General features: G+C 44.9%; 1 protein-coding gene across 2 annotated transcripts in view; it reads right to left on the bottom strand.

Annotated features, from left to right (window-relative positions):
* The window catches only part of CD244 (CD244 molecule), a 32,754-nt gene extending 29,164 nt beyond the window's left edge, over positions 1-3,590 (bottom strand). For both annotated transcript variants that reach the window (XM_013996859.2, XM_001928325.4), the window contains exon 1: positions 3,293-3,590. In XM_013996859.2, coding sequence (XP_013852313.1) covers positions 3,293-3,353 — 61 coding nt within the window. In that variant the 5' untranslated portion in view covers positions 3,354-3,590. The remainder of the gene's footprint in view (positions 1-3,292) is intronic.

The raw sequence follows: 16,344 nt of genomic DNA, 5'->3' as shown, positions 1-16,344 counted from the left end.
AGGGATCTTGTGTTCTAATGAGATAAAGAGGAGCCTGGGAGATAGAAAATAAGACAAGCAAACATAGACTATGTAAAATAGAGATGAGCACTGCAGAGAAAAATAAGTGAAGAGGGAGCTAAGGAGTCGCAGGATGGAGGGGTTGACCTTTTTATTCGGAAAGACATCCCTGCAGAAGTGGTAGTCCAGCAAAATAAGGAAACAAGTCGCATGGCAAAGAAGGAAGAAGCAGCCAGCATTCCAGGTGGAGAAAACAGTGCCAAGCCCTCGAGCGGAGCGTGTGTGCGAACCAGCAGGCCAACACAGCAGAAATGCAGTGAGAAGAGCAGAGGGGCAGGGTGGTGGTCAGGGTGGCCGGCTCATGTGGGCCATTGTAAAATGTACAGCTTTTGGGTGTTCCCACTGTAGCTCAGTGGTGACAAACCCAACTAGCATCCTTCAAGCTGCAGGTTCAATCCCTGGCCTCGTTCAGTGGCTTAAAGGATCTGGTGTTGCTGTGAGCCGTGCTGTAGGTCACAGATGCGGCTCAGATCTGATGTTGCTGTGGCTGTGGTGTAGGCCAGTGGCTGTGGTGTAGGCCAGCGGCTACAGCTCCGATTTCAACACCTAACATGGGAATTTCCATATGCCACAGATGTAGCCCTAAAAATAAATACATAATTTTCAAAAGACCCCAAAAAAACGGTATGACTTTTACTCTACATGACGTGAGAAGCCTTTGGAAGATTTTGCAAAGCTTAAGAGTGACATGAACTTCTTATGCATATATGATGCATATTAAATTCTTCAATGGACCAAGTCAGAAAAAATGTTTCACTGTCATCGTGTCCCCTGGTGGCACTGAAAAAGACAGGGCATCACTTCTGTGGTATTCCTGCCAAAAGTGCATGACCTGAGCCGTACAACAGAAACATCAGACAAACCCAGGTGGAGAAGCCCTCTAGAAAACAACTGATTTGTACTCCAAAAATGTCAGTGTCATGAAAGATGAAGAAAGGTTGAGGGATAATTGTAGATTAAAGACAACGACTGGGAGTTCCCGTCGTGGCTCAGTGGTTAACGAATCCGACTAGGAACCATGAGGTTTCGGGTTCGATCCCTGGCCTTGCTCAGTGGGTTAAGGATCTGGTATTGCCGTGACACAGCACGGTGTAGGATGCAGACACAGCTTGGATCCTGAATTGCTGTGGCTGTAGCGTAGGCCGGTGGCTACAGCTGCGATTAGACCCATAGCCTGGGAATATCCACATGCCGAGGGAGCAGCCCTAGAAAAGGCAAAAAGACGACAAAAAAAAAAAAAAAAAAAGACATAACGACAGAATGTAACACATGATCCTGATTGGATTTTGGATGGGAAAAAAGATATCATGTAGCTCATTTGGGAGACAGTTGGTAATATTTAAATATGGGCTGTATATTTGATTGTATCGATGTTCAATTTATTAAAATTTGGTCATTGTGCTGATATGATATAATATGGGAATATCCTTGTTCTTGGAAGATGTGTGCTAAAATAATTAAGAGTAAAGGAGCCTAATGTCTATAACTTACTCTCAAAATTTTTATTTCACAAAAAGAAATTATATGTTTATATGCACCTATATATATTTGAAAAGAAAGAGAAATAAAGCAACTGTGATAAAATGTTACCAATTGGTGAATCCAGGTGAAGGAAATACAAGAATTCTTCGTTCTATTCTTGCAACTTCCCTGGAACTTCTAAATTTTTTAAAACTAAAAAGTTCAAAAATGGAAAGAAATAAAGAGAGGAGTTTTGGTCAGCTTACACTTGGCCAGCCCCACAGACACAGGGCACAGCAAGAAGAAAGAGAAGGTCCCTAAGACCGAAGTCTATCATCCCTGTGCACAAAGAAGGACTGGCCCAGCGCCCCCTGCAGTGGTTCTGGCATAGCCACACCCAGAGACAGGACCACCACCCTGGGATCGAGGATGGAAGGAGCATTATTCTCCTGCCACACAGGCTCATGATCTCAGAGTTAGCCTCAACCTTCCATCACTCCCACCCCCAGAACCAGGCATCGAATCCCACGGGTCCAACCACTTAGCCCAGGTTCCAACCTATAGTTCTCATGCCTAGGATTCTGGGTCTCTGGTTCCCCGGGTCCCCCCAGTCCACACCCATGAGCCCCAGGCTTCAGACTTCTCTCTCTGCTTTCTACTCCTCATCATACCCTGACCTACTCCACCTGTACTCGTGACAAGCGCCAGAACCTAGAATGTGTCTTCTTGAAGGACACAAGTGCTTGGGGGCTCCATGACTGAACCGAGTCCCCGGGGATGGATTCTAACATGCCCTGGGCAAACGTGACCTTGTGCCTCGGTTTCCTCTCTTTGCTCCCAAATGTGCCCTCCTCTCTCCCCACCCTCACTCATGATGCCTCTTGAGGATGTGCTGATCTAAAACTCAGGCTAAAAATAAATAATTTTTAAAAAATGAAATAAAATCAACACCTTGAGTGAAATAAAAATAAATAAATAAATAAAAATAAAACTCAGGCTCCATGTCTCAGAGCCTCCTAGACTCAGGATTGGAGGAAAAGGGGGTGCAGCCCTCAGCTGAGACTTCTGCCTCCCAGTGAACATTAGCCGGTTCGAGGCCCAGCTGACAGTTTCCAGTTTGCCTAATATTCTCTTCCCTTCCCTGTTCCCTCCCCCAGCCAACATTTTCCAAATAATCCTCAAGCTCCCAAGGCCTCTGGGCTGCTGGAGGTAAAGGCTCTGCTTTGGCTTTGGCCTCACACTTCTCAGCACTGTCCCCCCAACCTCCTCTCCGCAAAACTCTCCCACCCGCCCCCTCCTGCCTTGCCAGGACTCAGATTTCCTCCCTCAGGAAACAATCTTGTCAGTCTCCCAGCTCCAGAACCACCCAACTTCCTTGGAGAGACTCAAATTCAAGGGCTGCTTCTCCTCTCTGCCGTCATAGCACCAATTTAGAGGACATTCCCTCTGTCCTTCTAACAGCCAGCACAAAGGACATTTTCTCTCCACCACACGGAAGGGAAAACTGAAGCCTGTGGACCGGATTCACCTTGCCTGAGGGGGCCTGGATGACTGATGGCTTGGCCAGAAGCACCGCTCAAGGACCTCCCAAACCACTGCCAGCCTTTGCTGTCTGACCCAGCCTGTCCAGAGCTGCTGGGAGCTGCACAGAGTCGCAGTTCCAGGGGATCATGTAAGCAGCATGATCCAGAGGCTCTGGATTCTGATCTGCCTGAGGGTCATGGCCCCTAATCCATGCCAGCCCCACCCCAGCCAGGCTGGGCCTGCTTACCTTGGCCCTGATGGCCCTTGACGACCAGGAGGAGTATGAGGGCCAGTGCTTGCCCCAACATCCCCACAGGACAGAGGGGTCCCTCGGCTCGTCTCCCACCAGACGCTCTGCCTTGCACAGGCTCAGCAGCCACCCATCAGCAGGAGGGTGACGGGGAGCAGAACTGCCTCGCTCTCAGGCTCCAGCCACAATTTCCTCAACTTGAGGCTGTTCTCATCAGCAGAATGCTAACAAGGCCGTTGAGGAAGCTCCAGTCCCCGGACCTGGTCTGATAGTTCTCACAAGCTAAACTTGCAAAGTCCTCCTCAAGTGGGCGGGTGTTCAGAGTTCACAGTGACTCACGAAACCAGCTTCAAAATCATGTCCTGAGCTCTAACCCAGCCTGGCTACCTTGTTCGAAAGGCAGATGCCCAAGAAATTTTCCAATCGTCTGCATCCTGCTGGCAATGTAGAGAAACCTAACCAAACAGCCGTTATCTGAGCCTGTCCCATCCCAACAGACATTGTGAAGGTGGAGGGGAGAGAGTTTGGGAAGGATGTAGGCTGGGAAGTGGAACCCTAGATAAGCGGGTGAAATGAAGAAGAAGAGGAGTGAGGGAGTGGGGCACTAGAAAAATCTAACAGGCCTGGAATTCTCTGCAAATTGATGCCAAAGTTTAAGCACATGCAAATTAAATTTTTTTCATGAGAATTTTCCTTTGTCTTAGTTTCCTACCTGTACTTCTAAATTCCTCCCTTTCTCTTTTTCTACTTTCCCATAATAGTTTGTCCTTCTCTCACCTAAACAGGATGTGGAAGTTTTTTGTTTTGTTTTGTTTTGTTTTTTAATTATTATTTCCCCAATACAATTTTTTTTTGCTACTGTGACCCAGTTACCCATACATGTATACATTCTTTTTTCTCACAGAATCATGCTCCATCACAAGTGACTAGATATATTTCCCAGTGCTGCACAGCAGGATCTCATTGCTAATGCAGACAAAGGACAATAGTTTGCATCCATTAACCCCGGGATGTAGAAGATTTTTGATGCCCCCAACACACACTTCGATTCTACCCTCCAGAAAGGCCAGGCAGGGTCCTCTCCCTGCCCCTAAGGAAGGGTGGAGCTGTCCCACCTTTCCCAGGATGCAATGGCTTTGAGGCCCCACCCCAGAGTTCCATACCTTTCTTCTGCTTTCCCTTTAGCAGAAAATACTTTCAGTTCCCTTCTGGTGACTCCTTCTCCTTTTCCATCCTTTTTTTTTTTTTTTTTTTTTTTTTTTTTTGTCTTTTTGCCATTTCTTGAGCTGCTCCCGCTAGGAGGTTTCCAGGCTAGGGGTCAAATGGGAGCTGTAGCTGCCGGCCTACACCAGAGCCACAGCAACGTGGGATCCAAGCCACGTCTGCAACCTACACCACAGCTCACGGCAATACTGGATCCTTAACCTACTGAGCAAGGCCAGGGATCAAACCTGAAACCTCCTGGTTCCTAGTCAGATTTGTTAACCACTGCGCCACAACGGGAACGCCTCCTTTTCCATCTTTTGATCCATTTCCAGTCACCCTGTCTGAAGCTGGGCTGAGGAGGGGCAGACTGAAAGCCTTGGCTGCCAATTAATGCAGCAATGATATTCTGGATCAGGCATTGGATTTGGAGTCAAAGGTGCAGACTCAAGTTCCAGTTCAGCCACTCACAACCTACGTGATCCTGACCACTTCCTAAACCTACTGGTTCCCATCCCTTGCAAGGCAGTTTTCAGAATCAAATTAAAAAGTGTAGGCGTTCCCCACTGTGGCTCAGTGGAAAACAAATCTGACTAGTATCTATGAGGATGCAGGTTCCATTCCTGGCCTCGATCAGTGGGTTAAGGATCCAGCTTTGCTGTGAGCTGTGATGTAGGTCGCAGTGGGTTAAGGATCCAGCTTTGCTGTGAGCTGTGATGTAGGTCAGATCGGATCTGGCATTGCTATGACTGTGGCGTAGGCTAGCAGCTACAGCTCTGATTCACCCCCTAGCCTGGGAACCTCCCTATGCCATGGGCGTGGCCCTAAAAAGACAAAAACAAAATAAAATAAAATAAAATAAAAACTGTATCTGAGAGAAGTTCCATGGTGGCTCAGCGGGTTAAAGATCGGCATTGTCACTGCTGTGGCACAGGTTTGATTCCTGGCCTGGGAGCTTCTGTGTGTCACAGGCACCACAAAAAAAGAAAAAGAATTTACACCTGAGAGTATGCATGTGAAAACTCTAGACAAAGATAAGGTTTTGTTTGGTTGTTTAAATATAGACCTACACAGGGCTCGCTTCGGCAGCACACATACTAAAATTGGAACGATACAGAGAAGATTAGCATGGCCCCTGAGCAAGGATGACATGCAAATTCATGAAGCGTTCCATATTTTTAAACATTGCCTTGCTGTATTCGCCAAAAGGACTTATTCTTGTTTCCCCCCACTCCAGTTTTATAGAGAGGAAACAATGTCTAAAATAGGATTTCCTAAAATATTTGGGAACAGCTAAATGCTAATTGTAGACATCTGTAGTTCTTCTACATTTTCTTAAAATTTGGGCAGTTAAGTATTCATTTCATGTTGTAAAGAAATCAAATAGTGAAGTGGCTATTTGATCGCATCAAAGGAACTGCTTGAGGAGTTCCCATCGTGGCGCAGTGATTAACGAATCCGACTAGAAACAAGGAGGTTGCGGGTTCAGTCCCTGCCCTTGCTCAGTGGGTTAAGGATCCAGCGTTGCTGTGAGCTGTGGTGTAGGTTGCAGACGTGGCTTGGATCCCACGTTGCTGTGGCTCTGGCCTAGGCCGGTAGCTACAGCTCAGATTAGACCCCTAGCCTGGGAAACTCCATATGCCATGGGAGTGGCCCAAGAAATGGCAAAAAGACAAAAAAAAAAAAAAAAAAGGAACTGTTTGAAAATAAGAACACTTATACATTCCTGCTGAGGAGGGCAGGGGAAAGAAAGGGAAACGTAAGAGCAGGAGGCCTGAAGGGGCCCACTATCTTGCAGGCTTCTGGAAGGGCTTCCTAAATGCAATGGACCTGTGGTGTTGATAATCAAGTAATGATTCCCACTGCTGGAAGGCACCTCTCTCAGCCTTGCTGAGCATCTCCACCAGAACTATAGAAAACTCCTTGAGGCTTGTTGATGAAATAGAAGTGTGCATCCCAGACCCAGCGATGGTGGCAAAGCCGAGTGAAGTTCCAGGATGGTCTCCTGATGACCCGGCTCTGTATGTTAGAATAGACGCAAAATGAAACTGTCCTATAGGCATTAAGGAAACAAAGCAGTAAAACTCCCAGTCGACACTTAGGAGCTTCAGGTCTAGGAGGTGGCTAGACTGCGAATCAACTCCCGAAGCTCCATAATTAAAGAAGGATGAAAAACATGTACATCTTTGACCAGCAAATGCCTGAAACACCTGTAAACATCCTTCCCTGAATACAGAGGCTTCAAGGAGACTGCCTATAAAGGAGGAATTGAAAAATGTGTTCAAGAACCACCAACGAGCAGCCAATGAGAGGGAAATTCCACTCTGATAATTTGGGGTCGGTGTGGGGTGGGGGAGGAGAAAAGATTCACACTTGAAATTGTATGAGAAAAAGAAAGCAGTAGACACTAAAAGAGAACTCAGTGCCTCTTTCCCAACCAGCTGAATGCTGTTTGTGTTACCAGAAAGCTACGACTATTTTCTGTCTTTCTTAGAAAGACTAGAAAGTTTCTTCCCCTTCTAAGTATATTTATCTCCCTTGAACTTGCACTTCTTTCTTTTCTTTTCTTTTTTGGTCTTTTGCCTTTTCGGGGCCACACCCACGGCATCTGGAGGTTCCCAGGCTGGGATCCAAAAGGAGCTGTTGCAACCTATACGTTGCAACCTATACCACAACTCATGGCAACACCAGATCATTAACCCATTGAGCAAAGCCAGGGATCGAACCCAAAACTTCATGGTTCCTAGTCGGATTTGTTTCCGCTGTGCCACTATGGGAACTCCGAACTTCCACTGATTTCTGATAAGAGAGAATCAGCCCATCGTTGTTTATTTATTGACTGTGATGACTCTCAGTTTCAGGTTAAATGGGAAGAATGGGATATTCCCATAAAGAAGATGGGATTACACGGGACACCACATCACCTGGCAGACCCTCATGTGAGTCAAGGACCCAGGAGCCAAAGAGAGCAACGCACATGAGGGATCAGCTCAGAATTTGAGCCTAACAAGGAACTCATTACTCCAGCTTCTGCATAGAGAAACAGCTCTAACAATGCAGAAAATTGGAGGCTGTTTCCCAGACATTAGCAGTGTGGTGTAAGAAATTGGAATCAATCTTTGCTTCCTTAGCTGAAATAAGATATTTCTACATGAGAAGTGAATGGAGTAGTTTTCCCAAAGTGCAGGAGAAATGCATCCATAACTTGCCTTATACAATCTGAAGATAAGTAAATACAAATTTGGGAGTTCCCGTAACGGCTCAGCAGTTGACAAACCCAACTAGCATCCATGAGGACACAGGTTCGAGCCCAGCCTTCGCCTAGTGGATTAAAGATCTGGCATTCCTATGAACTGTGGTGTACGTCGCAGGTGCGGCTTGGATCCTGAGCTGCTGTGGCTCTAGAGAAGGCTGGCTGCTACAGCTTCAATCTGACCCCTAGCCTGGGAAACTCCATATGCCGCGGGTGCGGCCCTAAAATAAATAAATAAATAAATAAATAAATAAATACAAATTTGTCTTATACATTAGAGTCTTTTAATATACAGTTGACTCATATAGCTTGTGGTCCACTTATACACAGGTTTTTTTTTTTTTTTTTCACTAAATTGGTTCTGCAGTACTGCATGATCTGCAGCTGGTTGAATCTGTGGATGCAGAACTGCCTATATAAAGGGCCAACTATAAAGTTATACTCAGATTTTCAGCTTCGGTGGGTGATGAAGGAGGGGGCAGATCAGCACCCCTAACTCCCACTTTGTTCAAGACTCAACCACTAAATCAGAGTCTAACTGAGAATCAAGGAGTTCCCGTCGTGGATTAGTGGTTAATGAATCCGACTAGGAACCAGGAGGTTGCAGGTTCAATCCCTAGCCTTGCTCAGTGGGTTAAGGATCCGGCGTTGCTGTGAGCTGTGGTGTGGGCTGCAGATGCAGCTTGGATCTGGCATTGCTGTGGCTCTGGCATAGGCTGGCGGCTACAGCTCCGATTGGGCTCCATATGCCGCGGGAGCAGCCCAAAAAAATGGCAGAAAGACAATAAATAAATAAATAAATAAATAAAACTGAGCATCAAATTATATCCTTACATTGTTACATTTGACATATTACTATATCAGAGTGATTTGCAAAAATTGAAAACGTAATGACTCTAGGTGCCCTGCCACTTAGTTTGAGAATTATACCTACTTTGTGAATTATAAATTTAGAAAGTCCAAACTGAGGTTTTAATGATGAAGTAAATTGTGCAAGACAGTATTCCCTTGAATTTTTTTACATTGGGCTACATTGGCACTTCTGGAAATAAGTGCATGTGATCAAAGTTTCATGTTCCAATTAGAAACTTACAACCAAGTTATCATTTTAATGATAGGAACATTCACAGCTGACCCTAAATGAATTCGCCATAGCAAACTCTGTTCTGGAGGACTTTCTTTCCTTCACGTTGTCATTTGTCTGTCACGCATAAGGCGTATCAGGGCTGACCAGTTCCTGGCAGTTACAGTTCGCACTCGGGTTGCACATAACACACATACCCACTCACAAAACCACAAAACGAAGAGCCTAGATCGGATTTCCTGAGTTCCCCTTTCTTTCCTCCATCCCACCTCCCTGTCCCACATAACTTTCATGTGCCACTCTCCCAGTCTTTCTGCGGGCCCTGGTCCTGCTGCCGCTGGTGTGCGCTTGCACATCTGTGTGCTTTCTCCTTGTAAGGATAGGGGCTTAGGAATCACGTGCTTTGCCTCCCCTCACTCCACTCTCTCACCTGATGCTGCTTCTTTTTTTTTTTTCTGGCTGCAGCGTGCAGTGGCTTGAGGTGAGATCTCAGGTCTCAAGGATGGAATAGGGCCACTGAGGTGGAAGCACTGAACCCTAACCACTAGACAACCAGGGAACTTTCCTGATATTTCTTTGCCGTCGTCCATCCCAGCCCGGGAAATCCAACACAAGCACAGGCAGTTAGACACACCCTTAAATGTCTAAAAGTTCATCAGCCTCATTTCAATGGATGTTTTTTGTTTCTTTGTTTGTTGTTTTCCTTTTAAGGCCACACCTGTGGCATGGGGAAGTTCCAGGGCTAGGGGTTGAATCAGAGGTGCAGCTGCTGGCCTACCCCACAGCCACAGCAACATGGTCTCTGAGCCACATCTGTGACCTACACCACAGCTTGAGGCAACGCCAGATCCTTAACATGCTGAGCGAGGCCAGGGATCAAACCAGCATCTTCATGGATACAAGTCAGGTTCTTAACCCACTAAGCCATAACTGGAATTCCCCACCTGATGTTTTTAAAGCACCATTTCAGATTTATATGTCTTTAGCAGAGACTTTTTTAAGGTTTTTTTTATTTATTTATTTGTCTTTTTGCCTTTTCTAGGGCCACTCCCACAGCATGTGGGAGCTCTAGCGGCCTGTAGCTGCCAGCTTATGCAGGATCTGAGCCGCATCTGCAACCTAGACCACAGCTCACGGCAACGCTGGATCCTTAACCCACTGAGCAAGACCAGGGATCGAACCCACAATCTCATAGTTCCTGGTCACTGCACCATGACGGGAACTCCTAAATTTTTACCTTTTTCACAGGTTGCTTTGGATTTTAATTCTAGTACTTTTTTCCAGCCTATATCAAAGGAAAACATTTGGATCCTGGACTCTAGACATTTTACTCCTATTCACTGTCTCAAGTCTGAAAATTACCATTTTATCTTTCACATCTAGCCCCTTTTTCTTTTCTAAATGCATTGGTATCTCCTTCCCTGTTCTCCTTTCTGTTCTTAGTTTTATCAGATCTTTTAAAATCATCTTTTTTTCCTAGCCACAATGCTATTGTCAATTCAGCACATGCATTTTTCTTTTTTAGCGTGGTAGTGCTTGTCATGTATCTCGTGTGTCTGTGTGTGTGTGTGAGTGTGTGTAGTGACACGATATACATTTATCTTTCCAAAGCAGTTTCCTGAGCACTGGTTTTAATTACTTAAAACATCCGCCCTACTTGTGGGAAGAAGAACAAGTTGGAATTCCACCAACTTGAATCTTTGGACATTGTCAGTGAAATAACATGATCCATATGTAATGTTTAATGAAAGACAGTGGAATTTCTGTTTTTCTATAATTTCAACCATTAGGTTTCTGATCTGTTAACTTCAAAAGGAATTTTTTTTTTTTTTTTTTTGTCTTTTTGCCATTTCTTGGTTCCCAGGTTAGGGGTCGAATTGGAGCTGTAGCCACCGGCCTACGCCTCAGTCACAGCCACAGCCACAGCCACAGCAACGCAGGATCCGAGCCACGTCTGAGACCTACACCACAGCTCACGGGCAACGCCGGATCCTTAACCCACTGAGCAAGGCCAGGGATCGAACCCGCAACCTCATCATTTCTAGCCGCCACGACGGGAACTGCCTTCAAAAGGAATTTTAGGCACAGGTCACAACTGTGACTCAGATCAGATCCCTGGCCCAGGAACTTCATATGCTGTGGGGTGGCCGAAAACATTAAAAAAAAAAAATTTTTTTTTAACAACCCAGCATTTTTACTCCCCTCTTTCATCATTACTTTTTTTTTCTTTTTATGGCCACACCTTCAGCATGTGGAATTATCTGGGCCAGCTGTCAAATTGGAGCTGCAGCTGCAGCCTATGCCACAGCCACAGCAACACTGGATCTGAGACATATCTGTGACCCATGCCACAGCTTACAGTGATGCCAGATCCTTAACCCACTGAGCCAGGCCAGGATCAAACCAGCATCTTCACATAGACATCAGATCCTTAACCCACTCAGCCACAGTGGGAATTCAGCATCATTATTATTTTTAATGTCATATTTTATATCTTTTAACGACTTATTGCAAATATAATACTACTTTTGTATTTTAACCTTCCTGAGAGCTTTGTAGTAAATGGTTGATTTACTAACATTACTGTATATTTGCCTTTACCAGTGAGATTTTTTTTTCCCTGTTGTAATTTTCATGTTTCTAGTTGTGGCCTTTTCTTTTTTCACTTAGAGGAGCCCCTTTAACATCTCTTATAAAGATGGTTTGGTAATGCTAAACTCTTTCGCTTGACTACAAAAATTTTGATCTCTCCATCAAATCTGAATGGAAGCTCTGCCAGGTAGATTATTGTTTGGCTGTAGGTTTTTCCCTTTCATCATTTTAAATATATCTGCCATCTCCTTTGGCCTGCAGAGTTTCTACTGAAAGACAGGTGGTAGACTTATGGTAATTCTCTTGCACAAAAATTCCTACTTTTCCCTTGCTGCTTTTAATAGTCTCTCTTATCTTTAATATTTGTCATTTTACATACATTGTGTCTTGATGTGTTCCTCTTTGGGTTGATCCTGTTTGAGACTCTCAGTGCTTCCAGAAACTGGATGACTATTTCCTTTAGGGAAGTTTTCATCTATTGTGTCTTCAAATATGTTCTCTGTCCCTTTCTCTCTTCTCCTTCTGGAACCCCTAAAATGCAAAAGTTTGTATTTTGATGTTGTCCCAGAGGTCTCTTACACTGTGCTCATTTCTACTCATTCTTGTTTTTTTTTTTCTGTTCAATTTCAGTGATTTCCTCTTCTCTGTCTTCCAGCTTGCTGATCTAATCCTCTGTATCATCTAATCTACTGCTGATTCCTTCTAGTATATTTTTCACGTCAGTAATTATATTCTTCATCTCTGTTTGGGTCTTAACATTTTCTAACTCTTTATTTAAAACCTCTAACTTCTCAGAGTTTCTGCTGTGGCACAGTTAGTTAAGGATCCAGTGTCATGGTGGCTGTGACGTAGGTCAGAGCTGTGGCTCAGATTCAATCCATGGCCCAGGAACTTTCATATGCTGCAGGTACAACCAAAACAAAAGAAAACAACAAACAATAAGAAAAGTTCTAACTTCTCATTCTGTTCATCCATTCCTCTGCCAAGTTCTGTGGCCATATTTATGATCATTATCTTAAAAGTTTTATTGGGTAGATTGCTTATCTCTACTTCATTTGGTTCTTCTTCTGGGGTTTTATCTTGTTCCTTTATTTGTAACATGTTCCACTGCTGCCTTATTTTGCCTAGTTTGCTGTTTTTACTTCTATATATCTAGTAGATTGTGTATGGTTCTCAATCTTAGAGAAGTATCCTTTTGTAGGAGATATCCCATGTGTCCCAGCAGCCCACTCCCCTCTGGTCACCAGAGCAATAAGCTCTAGGGATACGCCCTCTGTGGGCTATACGGATTTTTTTTGTTGTGGTAGGCTGAGTACTCTTGGTATGTGACTGGCTCACAGTCCATTTAGTTGCCAGGCTCTGCCTTGTGTGGAGGCTGCCAGCAGGTGGTTGGTGGGACCAATTCCTGATATGGCTGGCTGTATATTTTATGGTGTCCCAAAGCTGGTGCTGGCCTATGGGTTAGTGGGCCTGGATCCTGAGGTGACTGGCTGAGGGGACCAATGTGTCTCAGAGCTGGTGTAGACCTGATGGTGGATGGGCTGGGTCCTGCCATGACAGGTGCAGGGCTGCAGTGATCCTAGGGCTGATCGTGCCTGCTGGTAAGCAGGGTCAGGGCCCAAGGTATCCTGGGTCTGGTGCTTGCCCATCAGAGTATGAAGCCAATCCTGGAGCTAGTACCAGCCCACCAGCAGGTGGTCAGAACCTGGGACTTCTGGCTGCAGAGCCCTAGGGGACATGGGGTTGGTGCCTGAGCACTGGTGTGTGGGGTAAAGTTCTTGGCCTCCAGGTGGACTGACAATGTCTCAGGGTGGGGGTTGGCTCAGGCCTCCAGGTGGACTGACAATGTCTCAGGGTGGGGGTTTAAAAAAGCCTGTCTGCTGGTGGATGGGACTGTGTCCCCACTCACCAAGTGTCTTGGTCTGAGGAGGCATCACAGTATTGGTGGGTGGGGCAGATTCCTGGGTTAATAGGCCAAAAAGAGGATTTCAAAATCATGCTTGCCAGCACCAGTGTCCACATGGTAGAGAAAGTTCCCCAAAATATCTGCTGACAGTGTCTGTGTCCCCCGGGTCAGCTCTAGTTACCTCCTATCTCTCCAGGAGCCTCTCCAAGATCAGGAAGTGGGTATGACCCAGGATCCTTTCAAATGACTACTTCTGCCCCGTGTCCCAGAGTGCGTGAGATGCTGAGTGCCCCCTTTTAAGAGTGAAGTCTCTATTTCCCACAGCTCTATGACTCTCCCAAAAGTAAGCCCTACTGACCTCCAAAGTCAAATGTTCTAGGGGCTCTTCTTTCCAGTGCAGGCCCCAGGCTGGAGAGCCTGCTGTGAGGCTCAGACCATTCACTCCTTTGGAAGAACCTCTGCGTTTGTAATTATGGTCCCATTTGTGCATCATCTACCCAGGGATGAGTCTTGACTATATTAAGACTCTACCCCTCCCACCCATCTCCTTGAGATTCCTTCTTTACATTTTTAGTTGCAGATCTTTTCTAAATTCCTGTTTTTCTCATCAATAGTTTCTCTATTGCAATGTTGGTGTGCCTGTGAGAGGAAGTTGAGACTGGCCACAAACTTGGCCCAAGTAAGTCTAAAAAATAGAATGATAAACACAAATTCAGACAATGCCAGTGTAGAGGAGCACATGGGTAATTTGGCTTCCTAATAACATTCCAGTTCTTAAATTGCAATAGTGGTTTATAAGTGTCCAAGTCATTACAGAAAAAAGAAAGGGGATGGGAGGGATGGGAGGAAGGAGGAGAGAAGGAGATAGAAGGAAGAAGATATGGAAAGAGGACTGACATGCCTCCCATGCATCTCTGCTGTGTGGTACAATCATAAGCAAATGATCACCAATATCACTTCATCAGGAAACATTTCAGGTAATCATTGGGTTGCTCATTGTGATTTGATTCACTTCTTTTTGGAGGCATATGAAACACTGCGTTTCTTCTCCGTGAAGTTAAACAGAGCCATGTGACTTGTTCTAGCCAAGAAATATAAGCAGAAAGGAGGGTCACATTCTGGCTGAAGCCTTTACCAGGCAGCCCACAAGTCAACCTGGCCCTTTTTATACCTTCAGGAAACAGCTGAATTATAAGGCACTGGCTTGGTGGTACATTATAGCTGATGAAGAAACCGGTCTTGGGGGTTAGAAAGATGGTGTTCCATGTTCTGTTGTGGGGAGAATGTTAAATGCATCGCCAGTGGTGGCTCAGGAAGTATGTGCTCTGCCTATCATACTGCAGCTTAAAGGGAAAACATCAGGGAAACAACATCAGCCCCATGTGTCAGCTGCCTTGTTCTGTTACAAAGGACACGACCTCGAGGAGGAAAGGGTGGTCTGTCTACAAGAAGGAATGAAAGGAATAACTGATTCTGGGTTTCAACAGCCAAATGACATGGAAAAATTTCCTTAATAAATCATGTTCAATAGAGACACACACACACACAGACACATGCACACAAATACCACTCCCAAAATCTTTCACTGCATGCACCTCAGGCAAGAGCAAGCTATTTGGTATCTCATGTGCAGTATAGTAACTAGTGACACAGACCCAAACCAGCAAGGCAAGAAGCTGAGAAATATAGTTCCTACACGGTATATCAGACTTCTAAAATTTGACTAGTAAAATTTGGGGGAATAAAACCATACATTTTTAATGCCATCTGGATTGAGTAATCTTCCAGATTTCATTCTTTGAACATCGACACATGGCTTGATCCCCTGCTAAACACTCTTTCTTACAGGAGGCTATTGAGAATAAATGGCCAAAATGTATATTCAGTGACCTCTATAATCACTGCTGGATAATTATGATTATATTATAGGGTCTATAATCAATCGATCAGCCCTAAAACATGGGCATAGTCGGGAGGGGTTGTGACCACACCGTAGGTTTGGCTTGTGCTGACATTCTGAAACACAGGACTCTCTAGTGCCAAAATCCCAATATTTGGGGTATAATGACACATTTCAGTGTCCTTCAAACATATGAAATCTGAATTTGAATATATTAATATATACATGAAGGAACAATATGCATTAAAATTTCAAATTGAATAAAACTACACTCCTTTTACAAATATGTCACCATATCCATTCCTCACTTCAAAGCCCATCCTAGTTTTACCTCAATAAGTACATTAGCATATCAGTTATACAGAATATCAGAGTGTATTGGAGTACTAAAAATTTGTTCTATAGTCCCAACATCCTGGTGGCAGACTCAATTTTTATGTCTGGCTATAGTCTATTCCTGCAATTTGTCGTCATTTAAAAAATTTGTACTCCTTGGAGTTACCGTCGTGGCGCAGTGGTTAACGAATCCGACTAGGAACCATGAGGTTGCGGGTTCGATCCCTGCCCTTGCTCAGTGGGTTGATGATCCGGCGTTGCCGTAAGCTGTGGTGTAGGTCGCAGACGCGGCTCGGATCCCACGTTGCTGTGGCTCTGGTGTAGGCCAGTGGCTACAGCTCCGATTTGACCCCTAGCCTGGGAACCTCCATATGTGGCAGGAGCGGCCCAAGAAATGGCAAAAAGACCAAAAAAAAAAAAAAATTTGTACTCCTTGAGTTTCCATCATGGCTCAGTGGTTAACAAACCCAACTAGTCTCCATGAGGACTCAGGTTTGATTCTTGGTCTTGTTCAGTGGGTTAAGGATCCAGCATTGTGTGAGCTGTGGTGTAGGTCAAAGATGTGGCTCAGATTCTGCATTGCTGTGGCTATGGCATAGGCCAGCAGCTACAGCTCTGATCTGACCCCTAACCTGGGAACCTCCATATGCCGCAGGTGAGGCCCTAAAATGACAAAAAAAATAAAAATAAATAAAAATAAAAAATGTGTACTCCTAAATATCTGAGAACTCATTTCTTGCATTAACTCATCTGGACCTATTGAGTAATTCATTTC

This window comes from Sus scrofa, chromosome 4 (assembly GCF_000003025.6).
Source record: "Sus scrofa isolate TJ Tabasco breed Duroc chromosome 4, Sscrofa11.1, whole genome shotgun sequence".
Taxonomy (NCBI): domain Eukaryota; kingdom Metazoa; phylum Chordata; class Mammalia; order Artiodactyla; family Suidae; genus Sus; species Sus scrofa.
This window is presented reverse-complemented; position numbering and strand designations above follow the sequence as displayed.